This window comes from Oncorhynchus mykiss, chromosome 27, assembly GCF_013265735.2.
Source record: "Oncorhynchus mykiss isolate Arlee chromosome 27, USDA_OmykA_1.1, whole genome shotgun sequence".
NCBI classification, from domain to species: domain Eukaryota; kingdom Metazoa; phylum Chordata; class Actinopteri; order Salmoniformes; family Salmonidae; genus Oncorhynchus; species Oncorhynchus mykiss.
The window spans coordinates 14,513,467-14,531,018 of record NC_048591.1 but is presented as its reverse complement, the minus strand read 5'-3'; the positions used below and the strand labels follow the sequence as shown (position 1 = coordinate 14,531,018).

Genomic DNA, 17,552 nt, shown 5'->3' with positions numbered 1-17,552 from the left:
TTGTCTCTTGAGCACTACTTTCAAAACTACTGGCTAAAAAGTATGCAACTCGTAAGGAGAGTCTCTTTAAGTATTTTCAATCCCATGCTCAAACGCTAAACTAAGATACTTGTCATTGTAAAGAGCACTAGCCAGGCAATTATATCACCAAAGTCGAACCCATAGACCAGAGGGGCCATTTCCTATTGAAATAACTCCAAATTATTAATTGAAAGTAGGGTAGTGTGTGTATGAATGTGACTGAGAGTGTGTGGGCAGGGGGTGAAGGGGGCATGGGTCCTGGTTTGGCAGTGTACCCTGTTGGGCTCCTCAGCATTGCTAATTTGATCATTGTGGATTAGCACATGCCAGTGTCACCCATGCCTCGGCTCACACTTAATCCACACACTGAGACCCGTTATTACCACCATTATCCCACAGCTCCACATAAAGACCTCTGTGTGTGAGTGGGGCTGGCAGGCTCGAAGGGACACTGTGTGTGTGTGTGTGTGCGCACGTCTGTGTGTGTCTGTGTGTGCATGTGTGTATTTACCCAAGCTGGGGGAACACAGAAAAGCAGTGTGGATTAGTTCATGTGATCTGGTTTATTTAATTGCAGTGTGTGTCAGAGAGGCAGGGTTTGTGGTGACTCCATGGGGTGTGTGTGTCAAGTGTATGTGTGTCTGTGGGCGTAGTAGTGGGCTGTAGCGGTCCACTCCTCAGTAGGGCTGGGAGCCAATCAGCTAATGGGGAAGCTGGCAGAGGCTCAGAATCCATCGGGCCTCATTATGGCCTCACCACCCTCACTCCTCTCTCTGCTGCCACTGCCACCCGTCCAGTGGGCCCTTGTGTGGCACACTGCCACCCGTTCACTGGAACATACATCAGGCCCCAGAGAGAGAGAGAGTCGAGGGGCTGTCGCAGCTGGCTCTCATACTGATTAATTTGGCACTCCAGCTGACTCAGATGCCGGGGGAAACATTGTTGAAGAGGAAGGCATGGGGGTGTACAGTACAAGGGGGGTGGAGGGTGAGGGGCGTGGGGGTATGGAAAGGAACATGATTGCTGGCTTTCAGTTGGTATCAAGCGACAGCCAAAAAGGGGGAACTCCAACAAATCATCACACTGAGTTTTTGTCTGGTTTCTCAATAGTTTAATAGTGGTAACACCCCCAGTGTTTCCCTACATCCCTGGGTACTTGTGTAGTGAAGGGGTAAGCCAGCCACCCAGCCTGGTCAGCCTACAGACAGGACAGCCTACCCAGAGAGCCTACCCAGAGAGCTGCTGATCTCCTTAAGACTCCTGGTGGTTTCATTACGCTACTTGTTTTTCTCCCAAGGGGCTATGGGTCATTAGTGTTATTGATGGGGGCCCAGTGGGGGCCAGCTAGGGGAATCAGCTAGCAGAACAGGCCATGGAAACAGGCTAGGGGAACAGGCCAAGAGAACCGCCATGCACATGATTTTAATATGACAAGTCTTAATCAGGGCAGGCGTGTTAGAATAACCACTTTGAGTTTGTTGTTGACATCCTCTTGGAGTTATTGAAAATCGGACACAAAAACCAAGACAACCAGTCTGTGTGCGTCCCAAATGGCACCAGAGCCCTTGTCAAAAGTAGTGCACTATATAGGAATTAGAGTGTCATTTGGGACAGAGACTATTATTCAGAAAAAAATGTATTCAGACATCCCCTTTACACATCCCTATCACACTCACACAGTGGTCTCTTGGTCAGGTAGGGAGAGTCAAGTTTATTAGTACAAAGTCTTGTTTTTTGCACCATGCTCAGCGCCATCCAGTGGTGGACATAGAACAAGTGCACCAAACTCGGTTTCAGATCCATTCACTTGAGCCCCGATTCCGACCCGAGTTAAAAAACACGTTAATGGAATGTTATTCCCTTTTTACGCACTTTTCTTCCTTATTCTGACCTTGAACTTAAGCATGAGAACAGCATGCTATGCACACTCCTTCAGGGTGGAGATGTAAGATGTATCAACATGACATGTATTGCGACCACTTTTCCACAGTGAAGCAGGCTATAAATAGATGTGCCGTTATTCAGAATTTTTGATTGTGCTCTTAATAATTTGCGCGGATGACATTTGAACACCCAAACTATAGGCTTCTGTAGAGATGAACTAGCGATTCAGACCGCTTTAATTATAACCTATGCCCAGGTTTTATTTGACAATTTGTACCATGTTAAATATTAGTCACTATCGGGAGCCACGGTCAGTAATACCCACATACATTTATAACTGTCACTTAGGTGTTAGTTTTCTTCCATTTGTAGTCTACATTCTGCATCATTCCATTCCGTTGACCTTTCTTTCCTCTGTCACGTCTGTGTAGTTGTTCCTGAGGGTCACTAACATTACTGGATCATATTAGGCTAATGTTGGGACATGTAGCCTCTATGAATCATTATGGAACTCAGACCACAAGTAGCAGGTTAAACCTGGAGCCTGGCGATGGTTCATGACGACTGGACCTTTGTCACACAGTTCCATGAACAGTGATATTTGGGGTAGATTAATAGGACTTTTGTCAACTTTTTTCCACCTTGCAATATTTCATGGATGTTAACTTGAATATGACACATTTCATCATGAATCAAACCACTGTATTTTTTATTCATCAACATATTTTGTGAGTAAAGGCTCTCCAAACCTGTTTTTGTATTATTCATACATACTTTACTAACCCTAAAAATGTCTAAATAATCTATGAGATGAGTATTTTTAAATCTACCAGTTGGTGCTGAAACAAAGACAAAGACAAAGATGCATAGATGGCATTCTATCATTGATCCGTATACTCTGAACCGGTTCTCTCCATGTATTCTAGTCTGTCAAAAAAAACCATTGAATTAAAAGGTACACCATATTTAAAGGGATGGCTTAATTTAACATAAATGCACTGAAAACCCTATTGAATGAAAACTCCACGAGAAAATACGCTGACCAGCAAGTGGGAGGGTTTTCAGCAGTTGAATTACATTTATTCAGTGTGCAAGTGAACTACGCCTGCAAAGCCTGTTATGCAACTGCATAAGGTAAGTCTTAATAACAACTACAGAAAAGTCCAAAGGCCTGCGTAAGGAAGGCGTAATTTTCTACGTCGGAATTGTGCCCTAGAATTTCACACTTATGCGGATTTATTATCATCACACGGCCTTCTTGATTCAAGTCAGAACATTCAGTTGTTGGAGTAGATATTGTGGGTTGATAGTGATAATAATTAAAGTAAACTACACTCATTGTCAGACTAGAACAGATAAATAAACAAAAGGAAGCCTTTGCATCCCTTGCTTGGTGTTAACAGTCAGAGTGTGGAGAGTTCCTAGATACCCATCTTTTAGCAGGCTTGACATTTCACATTTATTTTCCTACGCAACAACCAAACAAATGGCGCAGGACGACACGTTAAAATGATTTCCGCTGGTGATTTATCGGAGCCGCTTGTTTTGTCCGTTCCAGTTCAAACAACTTGCCCTCGTGTGATCTGACTGAGCACAGAGGGAGAGAGAAGTAGGCTAGTAATCTTGACGACAGCGAAGTGATATAAATCGCTCTTTGCCGAGAGAGTGGAGTGTATGCTTAATTACAGCGAAAAAGTACCCAGATGCGATCTTACCTTGCAACGGGCTATTTCATCGCCGGTTTCCTGCCTAACCCTCCTCCTAACCCCCTCCTGCTCTGATCACCCTCACTCGGCCATGAAAACCCTTCTCCCACCATGACCACAGTGCTGTGTGGTGTTCAGGCCTGGCACAGTTTAGCACAACAGCCCAGCCCCTGTCTAGCCCAGAGAGATCACAGAAGGTCTGTAGTGAAGGGGTAGCAGTATGGTGGGTTGGGGGATGATAGGTGGGGAAGGGATGGAGACTTGTAGAGGTAGGGGTGGGAGGTAGATCAATGATGTGCAGGGAGCCCTTTAGTGATGGAAAGGAAGAGGTGGGTAAAATATGGGATTAGGGTTGAGGAGGATGGATATGATATGGGATTAGGGCTGGCGATGCAGGGTTATACTGGGGGTTGAGAGGTGGATTAGAGATGGGGAGAGAGCTGTGTGATGGAAAGGGTTGGGTATTAAAGATGAAGAGGTGGATAAGGGCTGGGGAATAGAGCCCTCTGTGGCCACCCAGGTCTGGGAGGATGGATGGCCTCTGTGGGGCTGTTTGACTGGAAACAGGTGTGTGTCATCTGAAGATGAAGGCCCGTCTGATAAACATTATTGGAGAACATCTGTTGCTTGTCACAACACGGGTCCAAGCCGAGCAGCCCCCCATCCATCAGCCAGGAGCTTGGTTTTGCGCTTGCGGCCCAGCTCGCACATCACTCACCCGGGGACGGAGGCGGCCGATGTGGGCTGCCTGGTCCACGCACGGTCCAGACACCTGCCCGGCGGCGGACGCTGGAGACGCTCCACTGCACTTGAGAAATGCCTCGGGGGCGGACGTCCCAGCCCGCCTTCCTCCTCTCCCCTCCACCACGACCTCTGCTATGCTCAAGTGCCACCCCCCCATCACCACCTTCTGACAGGTGTTGTAACAGGTAACGGTCTGGCTTGTTGCTCGCCGCTTGACCTCCCTGGCTGATCAGCAGCGGGCCTGTGCTCCCTGGCCTCCAATCCTCCATCACTGCTCTGTGACAGGCCATCTCGGGACCCCCTCTCCTCCCCCCATCTCCTACCCACTCCACACCCCACTGCCTTGCCTTTCTCTAAGCTCCCAGGCAGAGGACCCAATACCATGCTACACTGCTCCCAGATAAAATGGCCTCTCTCCTAAATGTGGTGATGCGATATTAGGGACAGAAATAACAGACAGATGTACCACATTAGCAAAAAGAGAATTTAAAGGAAAAAATCATGTATCAAAATAGCACCATTTACATAAAGCCTGCCATCAGGCACATAGTACAGTACATGTTATGAGTGGTATGAATTGCAGTATCCTGAGGTACAGTTCAAATGCTTTGTAATATTTTCAAAACCCTTCTACATGAAAATATACTGATTACTTGGCTAAAACAGACTTCTATAGGTCATAGTGGCATTTAACTGACACACTTACAATAACAGACAGTAACAGCAGTAATGAATTGATACGTGGATTTCCTTGATCTGATAGTACAGTAAGTGATCTTATCAAACATACAACCAAAAGCAATTTCAAAATAAAATATATTAACACTTTATGACAAGCAATCAGGCACGCGCTGTCAAAAGAAACCAGTAAAATACAACACAAAATAGTCTCACTGTATACGATATGAGAAAATTACAGAGTGCCATTCAACGGAGAGACAGTACCAGTGGACACTTCGGGAGTGATGGCTGTTGCTCCCATGTCAGTCTGACCAATGACTCTGAGGGTAGGCCATGGGTAAGCAAGAGGAGGGTGCCGGCTTTTGTTCCAGCCCAGCTCTAACACACCTGATTCCACTAATCACCGAATCATGGTCTTTGTGAATCATGTGTGATAGTGATGGTCCGCACACACTGTGCCCCTCCAGCACCGTAGTTGCCCGCCCCTGTGTACTAGGCTGCACAAAGCTGCATTGGGGTGAGGACAGAGACGTTATGAATGTCCAGGAAGCATTTGGCCTGTGGTTAATGACAGGCTAGACCAGTTGACTTGGGGCAGAGGTCCAGTCCTGAGACAATCAGGTAGGGCGCGTTCCAATGTCTACCGCCCAGCAGCACATCAATGTTCCAGGTCCTTGTGTAGCCTGCTCTCTCTCTAACTATACCGGCATTCTGCACCTTTCTGCAGGCTCACAAAAAGCCAATGCACATTTCTCAACCAAATGTGCAGAATACAGGTGTAGACATAAGAATACAATATCTTGTGTGTCTGGTCCAGACCTGAATCACCTTCTGGCTGTATACCTTTGTCCATCTGTCCAACTGTACACAGCCATCCCATGACGCCCCAGGACCCCTGATTGCATATTTAGGGCACCTTGTTCAGTGTTTGAGACATCTGGCGGGGGTATTTGGGACGTCTAGTTTGGGATGTGGGGCCTCCAGCGGCGCTATGAGTGGGAGAGACCAGACGGCCCCTTCAGGGAGGGAGAGAAGCCCAATGCTGGGACCTCTGCAGTCTCTAGTCGTCCTGAAAAGAGAGAAGAGGCAGACAAAAAGACATTTGGCACCTTCTAGAAATCAAAAGCAAATGTTCTTCGCCGTTCGGGGAGTTCCTGGTGTGTTGGGTTGTTTGCTGGTCGATCTGGATGGTCTCCCGTGAGCTGGGCTTGTGGAGGAAACGAAGACAGCTTCAAGCCAGACACCCCGCTGGGTGTGGATTAAAATAACTGTCAGAGGCCGGAGTGTCTATTGAGGGAGACGGAGACACAGAGCTGAAGGCCTGAGCTTGACACACTTACCGATGCACTATTTCATGAAAACCTGGTTCAGCTTTACAGCTCTGGTCCTGGGTGTCTGCTGTGATGGGCAATAGGTATCACTCACTCATCAGGGTGATGTGTGTGTGTCTGTGTTTGCATTTGTGTGTGTGTGTGTGTATGTGTGTGCACACGTGTGTGTATGTGTGTGTGTTTGTTTGCATGCATGTGCGTTTGTTTGTGTATACAGTACCTTCTGTGCATGTGGGGCCCAGCCAGGTAACAGGACACAGGCAGCGGCCGTTACGAGCGTCACACTGGGCCTGATGGGAACACTGACACTGCAGGGAGCAGCCAGGACCAAAACGATCTCCTCCACAGTCTGATGGACAGACAGGAGAGATGGAGAGAGAGAGAAAAAGAATGACAGGAAAGAGAGGAAAGAGTGACAGAAGAAAGACATAAAGTAAGACCGACAGAAAGAGAAAAAGATGGAGACAGCACACAAAAAATAAAATGGCCGATTTAAATACAGTAAATGACAAGTTATTTTTCTATTGGGTAAAGGCCTATAATATATACACAAAAGGCATATCTAAGATCCAGTACTGTAAGAAACAGAGCGCCGTTGCAGGGTAGAGGAGGTCGTACCTTTTTCACATCTCTGTCCAGTCTTCCCCGGGGGGCAGAGACACTGTCCCGTGGCTGGATGACAGGGGGCTCCCCCGACGCAGTCACATGACTGCTGACAGCCCTCCCCAAACCTGCCAACCTCGCACCCTGGGACAGACACACACAGTGAGATACACACACATACACACGTGTACACACATACACACACACACACAGGTCTGTCTCTATTACTTCATTACAGGAGGTAAACTATCTGGCTGTCTTGCAGCTGCTCTGCAGTGCTCAGTGCTCTCCTGTTGGGGCTGAAGTGGGCATGAAGGCCCTCACATTGAGGAGCCCAGAGCAGGCAGGAGGCCACAGAGATGTAACAGGAATGCATTAAACAGCCCGTCTCTGCAGTGGCAGCCAGGAAACACCTGCCTCTCATCAAATAACCACCTCTGCCAACATATGTTCATATTCATACATGCACACACAATACAGTATGTTTGTAATATGCACACACGTATGGCTTTTCTGTTATTAAAGAGAACTGAAGTGCTGACCTTCCTGTCTCTATATGAGAACAGAGTGTGAATCAGATTGTGTGATCTTCTCCTCTGTCATCCAGTACTCACGTCTCTGACACTGGGAACCATGGTAGCCAGGCAGACACACACACCGGCCCGTCACATGATCACATGTCTGTCCCGTTCGGCAAACACACGGACGGGCACAGTTCTGTCCGAAGAAGCCTGAGGGACACACTGGGGACAGGATGACAACACAGGAAAAGGCTTTTTTGTTAGTGTCTCATACAAGAGCACAACCCATCATCACAATCAGGGGCATGTTCAATTGGCATCAAATGTTAGAAAACAGATTGAAACAAGGAGGGACTACCAGTAAGAAACACTCATTTTTTTGTACAATTAATTTTTTTAAACATTGGGTGCCCACATGAACACAACCCAGCTCTTTCATTAGAAATACAGGGTCAGGAGTTTATCCTGGACAGGTCACATGGTGAGGAAAAACTCCCTGCCCTAACTATAATTACAAAAATCCAACGTACAGTGTTCACAAGAGTGTCCGTAGTGTCCGGCCGTGCAGCTGCAACAGCCAGTGAAGCGGTCACATGTCCCGTTGTTCTGGCAGGGACAGTCCAGTGCACAGTCCGGTCCATATTTCCCCTGGACACACGCTGGACAAACAGACATATGGTAGAGACATACAGTAACAACAACACAACACTCACAACCAACATACCTTCTGTCTGTATGTGTACCACAGGTGGCTGGTGGCACATTCATTGTGGAGGACGGGCTCATAGTAATGGCTGTAATGGAATAAATGCAAAGGTATCAAACACATAACGTGGTTTGCATGTGTTTGATACCATTCTATCCACTCCATTCCAGACATTATTATGAGCCGTCCTCCCCTCAGCAGCCTCCTGTGACTTGTAACTGATACTGCACACATTAACAGTGGAATTACCTAATATCAACATAGAGACACACTGTAAACCAGGGATATGGGAAGTTACTGTGCTCACAGTAGTAGCTACAATAGTTTCTACTATTCATAATAACACAAGTCTTCATTGTTTTGTCAAGGCTGTTGGGTCATCAAACATTGTTTCCATGTTGTAACAAAGAGAGTAACAAAACTTTAACTTCAACTAAGCAACTTCAAGAACAGGCAGATTTGTTGACAATACTCCTACAGGATAAACTAATGGAGTACTGAACCACAATTAAACTCCGCTGACCCTTTGCCCTGCCAGGCTACTTTTAACCTAACGTTATACTGGCGTTATCCTGATGTTGTGTTGATGTTATCCTGAGGTTACCTGTCTCACAGCGTGGTCCCATCCAGCCCAGCCCACACCTGCAGCTCCCGTCCCTGGGCTCACACAGCGCGCCGTTCTGACACACACATGTGTTCCTGCACTGCAGGCCATAGCGCCCCCTAGGGCAGGCTGGAGGAACAGCAAAGGCTTTAGATAGTAGTAATCATCATCACAGCACTACCAAGGCCAGTATGACATGTAGTTCTGTTCTTTAGCTACCCAGCCAGCAGTGAGCCTACCACACAGTTAAACATACACACACAAACAGCAACATACAAGCACACGTTTATTTAAGAAACAGTTAATTAGCGAGATGGCAAAGTGGTCTCCCTTGGCAGCGATATAAAAGAATAATCATGTTTCTCTGGGTAATTTAGATTGGGAAAACAATAAGCGAATCACTTTGATTCCCCTGTTTATTTATTTGTTTCCTCGCCAACGCCATCGACACGGAACATGGAAAACGAGCTACTTATAGGTCTCTGTAAACATTCAACACAGGAACATAAGCAGTGGCACGTCCACAGACGTATGGTGCGCACTAGGAGAGCAGAGTGCTTACGAACACCATCGTCTAGAATGGATGGAAACTCCCGTTTGCAGTCCAGAGGAACTGCTGATAAACGGCGAGATTAGGGAAACTCAAGAACCCTACCTCTGTTCTCTAGGAAAATAAGAGCCTCTGATTATTGATACTTTTTTACTGAGGAAATTGAGAATTCGTTAACTAAATACATATTGAAAGCTAATTTGGTTGGTTGAGTTGGTGGATTCCCAGTTGCCTATCAGACTCTGTGTTCTTGATGAGATCATAGCCTGCTACAAACATTTACTGGTGCATGACAAACAGTGAAGGACTGGGACCAAAAGCTGGTCTTTACATCCTCAATGGCCCATAGACATAAGGTTAGTTATGAGGTAAAAGTAATTATTACCTTGATGGCAGGACTGCCCGATTTTGCCTGGGGCGCAGATACACCTCCCAGTCACAGGGTGGCACTGCCCTCTCTCCCCACAGGAACACAGACGGGCACAGTCCTTCCCATAGCGCCCAGCCGGACAACCTGTCAGTACGAAGAAATACATGAAGGCACCATTCCATTGATCTAAAAGTGCAGCTTCTTTTCTTCCTCCCTTCCTTAAAGTAATCAGATTAGGAAAGACTCAACAAGTGGAAGAGGCGAACGCGAGGGCTCCGTCACATCTGTCTAATCATGTCTAGTCCCAACTGTCTTCGGACTGATTCCTAGCATAACACTCTGTATATCTTTATTCTTTATAGAAGACTCTGATTCATAGTCAGAAGATGACTAGTCAAAGACTGTTCCTTTTCACCCATGACAGGTGTGCAGCAGACTTACCAATGCTGCAGTCAGCTCCTAGGAAGCCAGGTGGGCACTCACAGGTCCCTGTTTTAGTGTCACAGCGACCGCCATTGTTGCACTTACATCTGGCCTTGCAGTTTGGCCCATATGATCCCTCTCGACACACTGGGGTAGGGAGAGAGAGAGAAAGAGGCTGTTTTAACATTTTCAAGAGGTTCTCAAGAGCTATTGAATCTCGAGAGTCAATACTGTTGGGTAAACTTGCGAAATGATGACGTCTTGAGTGCTCGCCCGACAGCACTGTAAACAGAATCTTCTCGTTGACCACAACACAACATACTACAGTATAAATGGTAATAGCAAATACAACGTTTTTGAAACAGCTGAAATGTATAGACATTTTTATATATTTAAAATGTGTTTTTATTTAGTTTTGCAACTAACAGCCTGTTACTTTCTGAAATTGTCGCAGTAGTTGCCACCTGTCAGCTGCACTGAGCCACGTAAAACCATGGAAACCCATTCCCCCCACCATTTTTTATTATGTGTCATCTAGAATAAACATTTGACAACATATTAACAATTCCCTATGGGGCTTCGGAAAATATTCACACCCCTTGACTTGTTCCTCATTTTGTTGTGTGACAGCCTGAATTTAAAATGGATTAAGTTGAGAACAAAAAAAATGTCACTGACCAACGCACAATACCCCATAATGTCAATACCCAACACACAATACCCCATAAAGTCAATACCCAACACACAATACCCCATAATGTCAATACCCAACACACAATACCCCATAAAGTCAATACCCAACACACAATACCCCATAAAGTCAATACCCAACACACAATACCCCATAATGTCAATACCCAACACACAATACCCCATAAAGTCAATACCCAACACACAATACCCCATAAAGTCAATACCCAACACACAATACCCCATAATGTCAATACCCAACACACAATACCCCATAAAGTCAATACCCAACACACAATACCCCATAAAGTCAATACCCAACACACAATACCCCATAAAGTCAATACCCAACACACACTACCCCATAATGTCAATACCCAACACACAAAGTGTTATGTTTGGGGCAAATCCAACACATTAGCGAGAATCAAACAGAATAGAGCACAGGCAAAATCCTAGAGGAAAACCTGGTTCAGCCTGCTTTCCACCAGACACTGGGAGACAAATTCACCTTTCAGCAGGACAATAACCTAGTCCACTAGTTCATAAAACACAAGGCCAAATATACACTGGAGTTGCTTACCAAGATGCCATTGAATGTTCCTGAGTGGCCTAGTTACAGTTTGACTTAAATCAGCTTAAAAATCTATGGCAAGACTTGGCTGAAAATGGCTGGCTATCAATGATCAACAACCAAATTGACAGAGCTTGAAGAATTAAAAAAAATAATAATATGAAAATATTGTACAATTCAGCTGTGCAAAGCGTTTAGAGACTTACCCAGAAAGACTCACAGCTGTAATCACTGCCAAAGGTGATTCTAACATGTATTGACTCAGGGGGTTGAATACTTATGTAAATTAGATGTATTATTGTTTTATTTTCATAATCTTTTTACATTTTCTCAATTTTCTTCCACTTTGACCTTAGGGTATATTGTGTAGATCGTTGACCAAAATGACAATTAAATCCATTGTAATGCCAGTTTGTAACACAACAAGATGTGGAAAAGGTCAAGAGGTTGAATACTTTCTGAAGGCCCTGCACGTTTTTATTGATTGCTACTAGGGCTTTGGCGGTCACAAAATGTCGTCAGCCGATGATTGTCAAGCAAATAACTGTAGGTCTCACTGTAATTGACCATTAAGTAACATAAACACATTTAGCATCTCCTGGCTTCCAAACATAGCCTACAAGCCACTGATATCTAATAGTCTAATAAATCCATGTAATATAGCCTACACCATCACAATAAATCCATTATTTATTTTAGACAGGTCTAAAGAAACATGATGTGAAGAAAATGTACTCTTTCAGAATAACAGAATTCCATACTCTGAGTTGTCCTGATCTGGCTATGCCATATGGATGTCAGCTTTAATTTTTTAAAACTAGGCAAGTCAGTTAAGAACAAATTCTTATTTACAATGATGGCCTACCCTGGGCCAATTGTGCGCCGCACTATGGGACTCCCAATAACGGCCAGTTGTGATACAGCCTGGATTTGAACCGGGGTGTCTGTAGTGACACCTCAAGCACTGAGATACAGTGCCTTAGACCGCTGCGCCACTCTGGACTCCACTAGTTCATTTAGCAGACAAGATTTGCTTAGAATTCCATGGCATTATTTTATATTATTTTATAGTATGAAGAATACAATTGAAAAAAGCTGAATAAAATAGAAAGGATATTTTCTCCAAACGATTTGAGGGAGTGCGCACATGCGGCTATTCTGTGTTGATCGGTTAACAAAGAAATAAGTACTCCTATGTGCTTAATTTAGCATTACTAATGTAACTTTAGTTGTTTTACAAACGTTGGGCTATATGTTTTAATTGTTAATACATTGTAAGGCTGCATGATGCAACTCTAATGATGATTTGAAAAAAGTTGCTCTGATTAAGTTAATACACTTTGTCAGTCTCTCATTCACAATTTGAGAAGCACTTGATAATGCCTCAGATTTCCCGGCGGCATCCCCTTTGTGTGGCCATAATGCACCCTAAAAAACCCATGCCTTTTGCAGCCCTTCTCCCTGAGTGCTGCCTGCTCAGAGGCACTTCTCACTCACACCTCTCTCCATCACCCGATCTGGTCTTTCTCACAGGCTACAAGTGAAGACAGACATATCCGGACGCAACTGTGAGCTTCCTTATCCAATTCCGAGGTGCATATTGAAGATATTGGAAGAACTGTCCACGTTTACTTTTTGTCAGCCAACAAGATGAGTACGCTTAACGAACAGCAAAAGCACTAGCATATGTCAAGCTACTATCCCCATAGTACAAAAGTTGTCCTATTATATTCTGTGCGAGAAATAAATATTCCAAACAGTCTGGGACAGCTGTGGGATGCGATTAGATCCCAAATTAATACAACCACTAGCATCAACAAAATGTTTTTATCTGAGGCTTACGCAACAGATCAGAACGTTTAGCTTAAAATGTTGACAAACTATTAGTCTATTTCTTCCCATTATAAGCGCAGCGATGCGTAGGTTATAAGCGTGAATGGTCCATTAGCGTGAAAACACCACTATCAAAACGGACCACAAATGTGATTATGCATGTAATGCTTTTATTATAAAGGTAAAAATGATGCTGAAAATGATCTTCCCCAAACTTGAAACTCACTTGCTGCTCATGTATGCCTACACCCCTTGTAAAGCAGATTAATGTGCTTAATTTTAAGAAGTTATTTGTCCACTTTAGTTGTGATACAAACCTTATCAAAACATATAGGCCTATGGGCTAGGCTGCATGAGGTGATGTCAGAGTGATTAGAGGGACAATGGAGTGCTGAGTACCAGGCAGTTAGCAAGTTTGGTAGGCTGCTAATGATCATCAGCAGCATCAGAGCCTGGAGAAGCCTAATTTCCGTGACTAAACTGTCAATTTGTTACATGCTACATTTCATGCTAACATCATGCTTACATTTGTGTTTGGAGCTCATTATCAGTTATAATGTTAGCCAGCTAAATGTGCATTACCTTTCGCTAAGAGCTCGAGGGGCATCTAAACCTTGAACAATGCCTGATAGCCAATCGCAACCAATTGCATGCAAGCAACAACGCAGCTAACTTGGCTAGTCTTGTCAGTGAGCTAGCTAGCTAGTTGGCTAGGTAGTCTTGTTAGCTTTCATCCCACCTAGCACAACAAAATGTGGAAAAAGTTGAGGGGTGTGAATACTTTCTGAAGGCACTGTATGAGTCTGGAGATTATGTCTAAGGATAACCACACAAAATGTGGTGAATAAAGATGCTTCTGAAGCTTAGAAAAATGTGTTTGCTAGTGGGAAGAGTCTGACTTTCAGGGAAATGGCAGTTAAAGACAAGGGCACTGACTTTTAAATACCGATTTAGACCCAATCACCATCTCTTCAAAGTAGGTTACTGCATATTGTTGCTGCGTATTATTCTTTATGAATTTGGCTTTTAAATGGTGTATTTCAATAGAGTGGGTATGATACACTAACAAACACCTTTTTGACATTTTAATTTGTACTTTTTGAAAATACTAATGTTAATGGACCAAAATACAAATGAATCACCAATCAGAGTTTACAGTTACCACAACCATAAATGAACCCGGAGCTATATTTAGTTTGTCCTGCACGAAGAAACAACGCGCGAGAGAGACAAAAGAGAGAGCGAGACAGAGAAAGTGAGACAGGGGCAGACAGACAAAGACAGACAGTACACTTATTCAAACTCCTGCACACGCATGCACTACAACACTCAACATGGTGTATGTATGCTTGTACATGGATTTCCAAACCCAATCTCTGTTGCAGACATAATATAATGTAAGCACTCACTCACATTCAAATCCCCATTCACACTCAGACAATGCAGTAGTTCACAGACTCAGATACTCACACAAGGGAAGATAAATCTATGAAACAAACATGTTTTTTCTCTCCCTCTCTCTCTGCTGAAACCACAGCACTTACTGAGGCAGCGTGTAGGACAGATAAGAAACCACTCCAGACTAAAGAGGCAATTACAGCGCTGTCATTATGCATGTCTGCCTTCCAAATGCCCTTATCCACCCAGGAGACAAAAACAATGTCTCTTGTTTTACTTGGCAACCCGAGTGTAACGTTTATCAGATGTCTGCTGAGTGTGTGAGGGAGAGGGGGGAGAGGAGAGGTGGGATGGTGTGGGGTGTGTGTGTTTTAAAGAAAGGGTGGTACGTGATAGTGATGTGCTCTTACTCTCCTCACAGCCGTTCCCAGTGAGACCAGCAGGGCAGCCACATGTCCCAGTAACGTGGTGGCAGGACACCCCAGACTGACACTGACACCGCTGGGCACAGGAAGCACCGTAGACCCCAGGCAGGCAGGCTGGGGCACATCAGACACACATTCATCACTAACTAAGGTATATTCACTTTAAACAGTGAATAGTTTGTTATGTGTACAACTGTCTTGTTTAAATAAAGATGAACCCTCCTTATAATGACAATTTGTGATTTAACCACAAACTAAATGTATCTATCTCAGTCCCAGGTATTTATTCAAATAAAACGGATGGATTTTAAAAAGTAACGCAAAAAAATTTTCTACGGTAATTGACCTCTCATAGTAAAACAAAAGAATGCATGACATGATGTGTTGTTTCCAAAGTGGCCCTTTCTGGCCCCTGTCCAAGTCACACTCACGTTTGTCGCACCGGGCCTCTCTCCATCCTGGGTGACATTCACACCTGCCTGTCACATGGTGGCAGCTTGTCCCGTGGTCGCACTGACACCTCTGCTCACACCCTTTTCCATGGAGACCGCCTGGGCACGCTGCAGCACAGACACATGGGTGGTGTTCAGTAGGGAACAACGTAGCAATATGTTTTAGAAACGGTCTGAAAACGAAAATCTGCGTTCTTATTGGACAAGTACAGGTAGGACTTTCCCATTTTATTGTGTTTCAAAACGTTTTCTCCCTTCAGAACATGACCCAATTGGAGGAGGAAAGAGGCATTTGAGTATATCTCAATAGTCATTAGAGGCTTTCTTTCCTCAACTCCTTTCCTTCATCAACACTGATCTGCAAGAACAGGGTAGCAAAAAACATATCTCTACATTGGCTTCTGACAGATTGCTTTCACCGATCCAAAGAGATGAGGTAGGGACCCAGTCTAAACTATTGGGATGCATCCCTTGCATTTGGAAGCAGTGATGTCACAGGTCACCTGTCTGACAGTGCTCTCCAGTCCAGCCAGGGGGACAGCTACACCCCCCAGTCACTCTGTCACATGTCCCTCCGTTCTGACAGCTGCAGGTTTGTGCGCACCCCTCTCCATAGTGCCCCTCCCCACAGTCTAGGAGAGGCAGAGAACAGAGGCCTCAGATCACACAATATATCCACCACGCAATGAGCGGAATCCTAACCAGGAAACCATGTTCCTGACTCTGGCTTTCTAGTAAATCATGCAATGATGTCAATGGGAGTTTTGCACAGTAATTCGATCCCAGGTTAGATTTGGACCAAAGTGAGTACAGCTATGAATGCCCTCACTCCTCTGGTTGATCTGACCTCCAGGGACAGAGGGGGGGACTCACCCAGCTCGCAGGCTGCTCCGGTCCACCCTCTGGGGCAGGAACACTGGCCAGTCACGCTGTCACAGAAGCCTCCATGCTGGCACATACACAGCTGGGAACAGTCCTCTCCATACCTCCCAGCAGAACAGGCTGAACACAGTAACACACACAGACAGAAGTTTAATAAGTGGATGTCATTGTTCAATACGATTCAGACATATAGAAATTATGATTCGGATTCAGTTAGGCTGCACTGAGTTTGTTCTAAAACAACTTACACCGACCAAACACACATACAATAAACAGTGTATTCATACACTCACCAACTGTTGTGATATTTAATCGTAATTGGAATAAAATCGATAATAATCACCCATCACTGTTTTCGGGAATGTTTTACGTAAAGATATTCTGGTAGAAGATAGATTTCAGTTCCATGCAGAGCTCCTTATGTCCTGGGTTAGGTTAAGGTTAGTTTAAGGTCAGACTGGGCCCTATACTGGGTTGACCGATGAGCCACTCACCCTCTTGGCAGCTGGCTCCGGTCCATCCGGCTCCACAGCTGCAGCGGCCGCTGACGTGGTCACAGGTGGCCCCGTTCTGACACTCACAGCTCCGGCTGCAGTTCTTCCCAAAACCACCCTCAGGGCAGGCTGCCTCCCACACAGGACAGGATACACAGTCATATAGTTAAATACAAGTCAGCATTTTATAGCACTCAACATGAAGTGGTCTGCCTGACACAGATATATAAATGTAGGATCTTAATTTGAGCAAGATTGCTACAGGAAGAAAATAATCTTTCAGCAACAGGAAATGTGAATTATTATGTGGATTATAATTAATGGACATTTTTGTAGGGGATGACACATTCTTCATAAGGGAATGTCAAGTCTGAAATTACAAACTTCAGAAGCCTTTTAAAACCTCAAACACACTACAAGTTTAAATATACTGCATTGCAGGAATGTAATCCTGCAACATGGTGATCAGATTTATGTAACGGGAAAAGATGTGGTTTAGCCAATTCCTTTTGTCATTCATTGTCTAACATATACATAAGAATGAAAAGGGACACGATGGAGCGGTTGACTAAAGCACGAACATGCCTGCTCTATGGAGAGATATGGCTTGAATGTACTTGCCTTGTATTTCTTGCTTGAGATATGGCCAATATATATTTT

General features: G+C 44.7%; 1 protein-coding gene across 4 annotated transcripts in view; it reads right to left on the bottom strand.

The window, feature by feature from the left end:
• Positions 1–4,818: 4,818 nt before the first annotated feature.
• The window catches only part of LOC110507158 (multiple epidermal growth factor-like domains protein 6), an 81,822-nt gene continuing 69,088 nt past the window's right edge, over positions 4,819–17,552 (bottom strand). For 2 of the 4 annotated variants that reach the window (XM_036965133.1, XM_036965136.1), the window contains 13 exons: positions 16,893–17,021; positions 16,390–16,518; positions 16,020–16,148; positions 15,496–15,624; positions 15,050–15,178; positions 10,163–10,291; positions 9,737–9,865; positions 8,802–8,930; positions 8,022–8,150; positions 7,585–7,713; positions 6,986–7,114; positions 6,588–6,716; positions 4,819–6,105 (listed from right to left, as the gene is read on the bottom strand). In XM_036965133.1, the coding sequence (XP_036821028.1) occupies positions 6,026–6,105; positions 6,588–6,716; positions 6,986–7,114; positions 7,585–7,713; positions 8,022–8,150; positions 8,802–8,930; positions 9,737–9,865; positions 10,163–10,291; positions 15,050–15,178; positions 15,496–15,624; positions 16,020–16,148; positions 16,390–16,518; positions 16,893–17,021 (1,628 nt within the window). In that variant the 3' untranslated portion in view covers positions 4,819–6,025. The other 2 variants (XM_036965134.1, XM_036965135.1) reach the window with 2 other exon arrangements.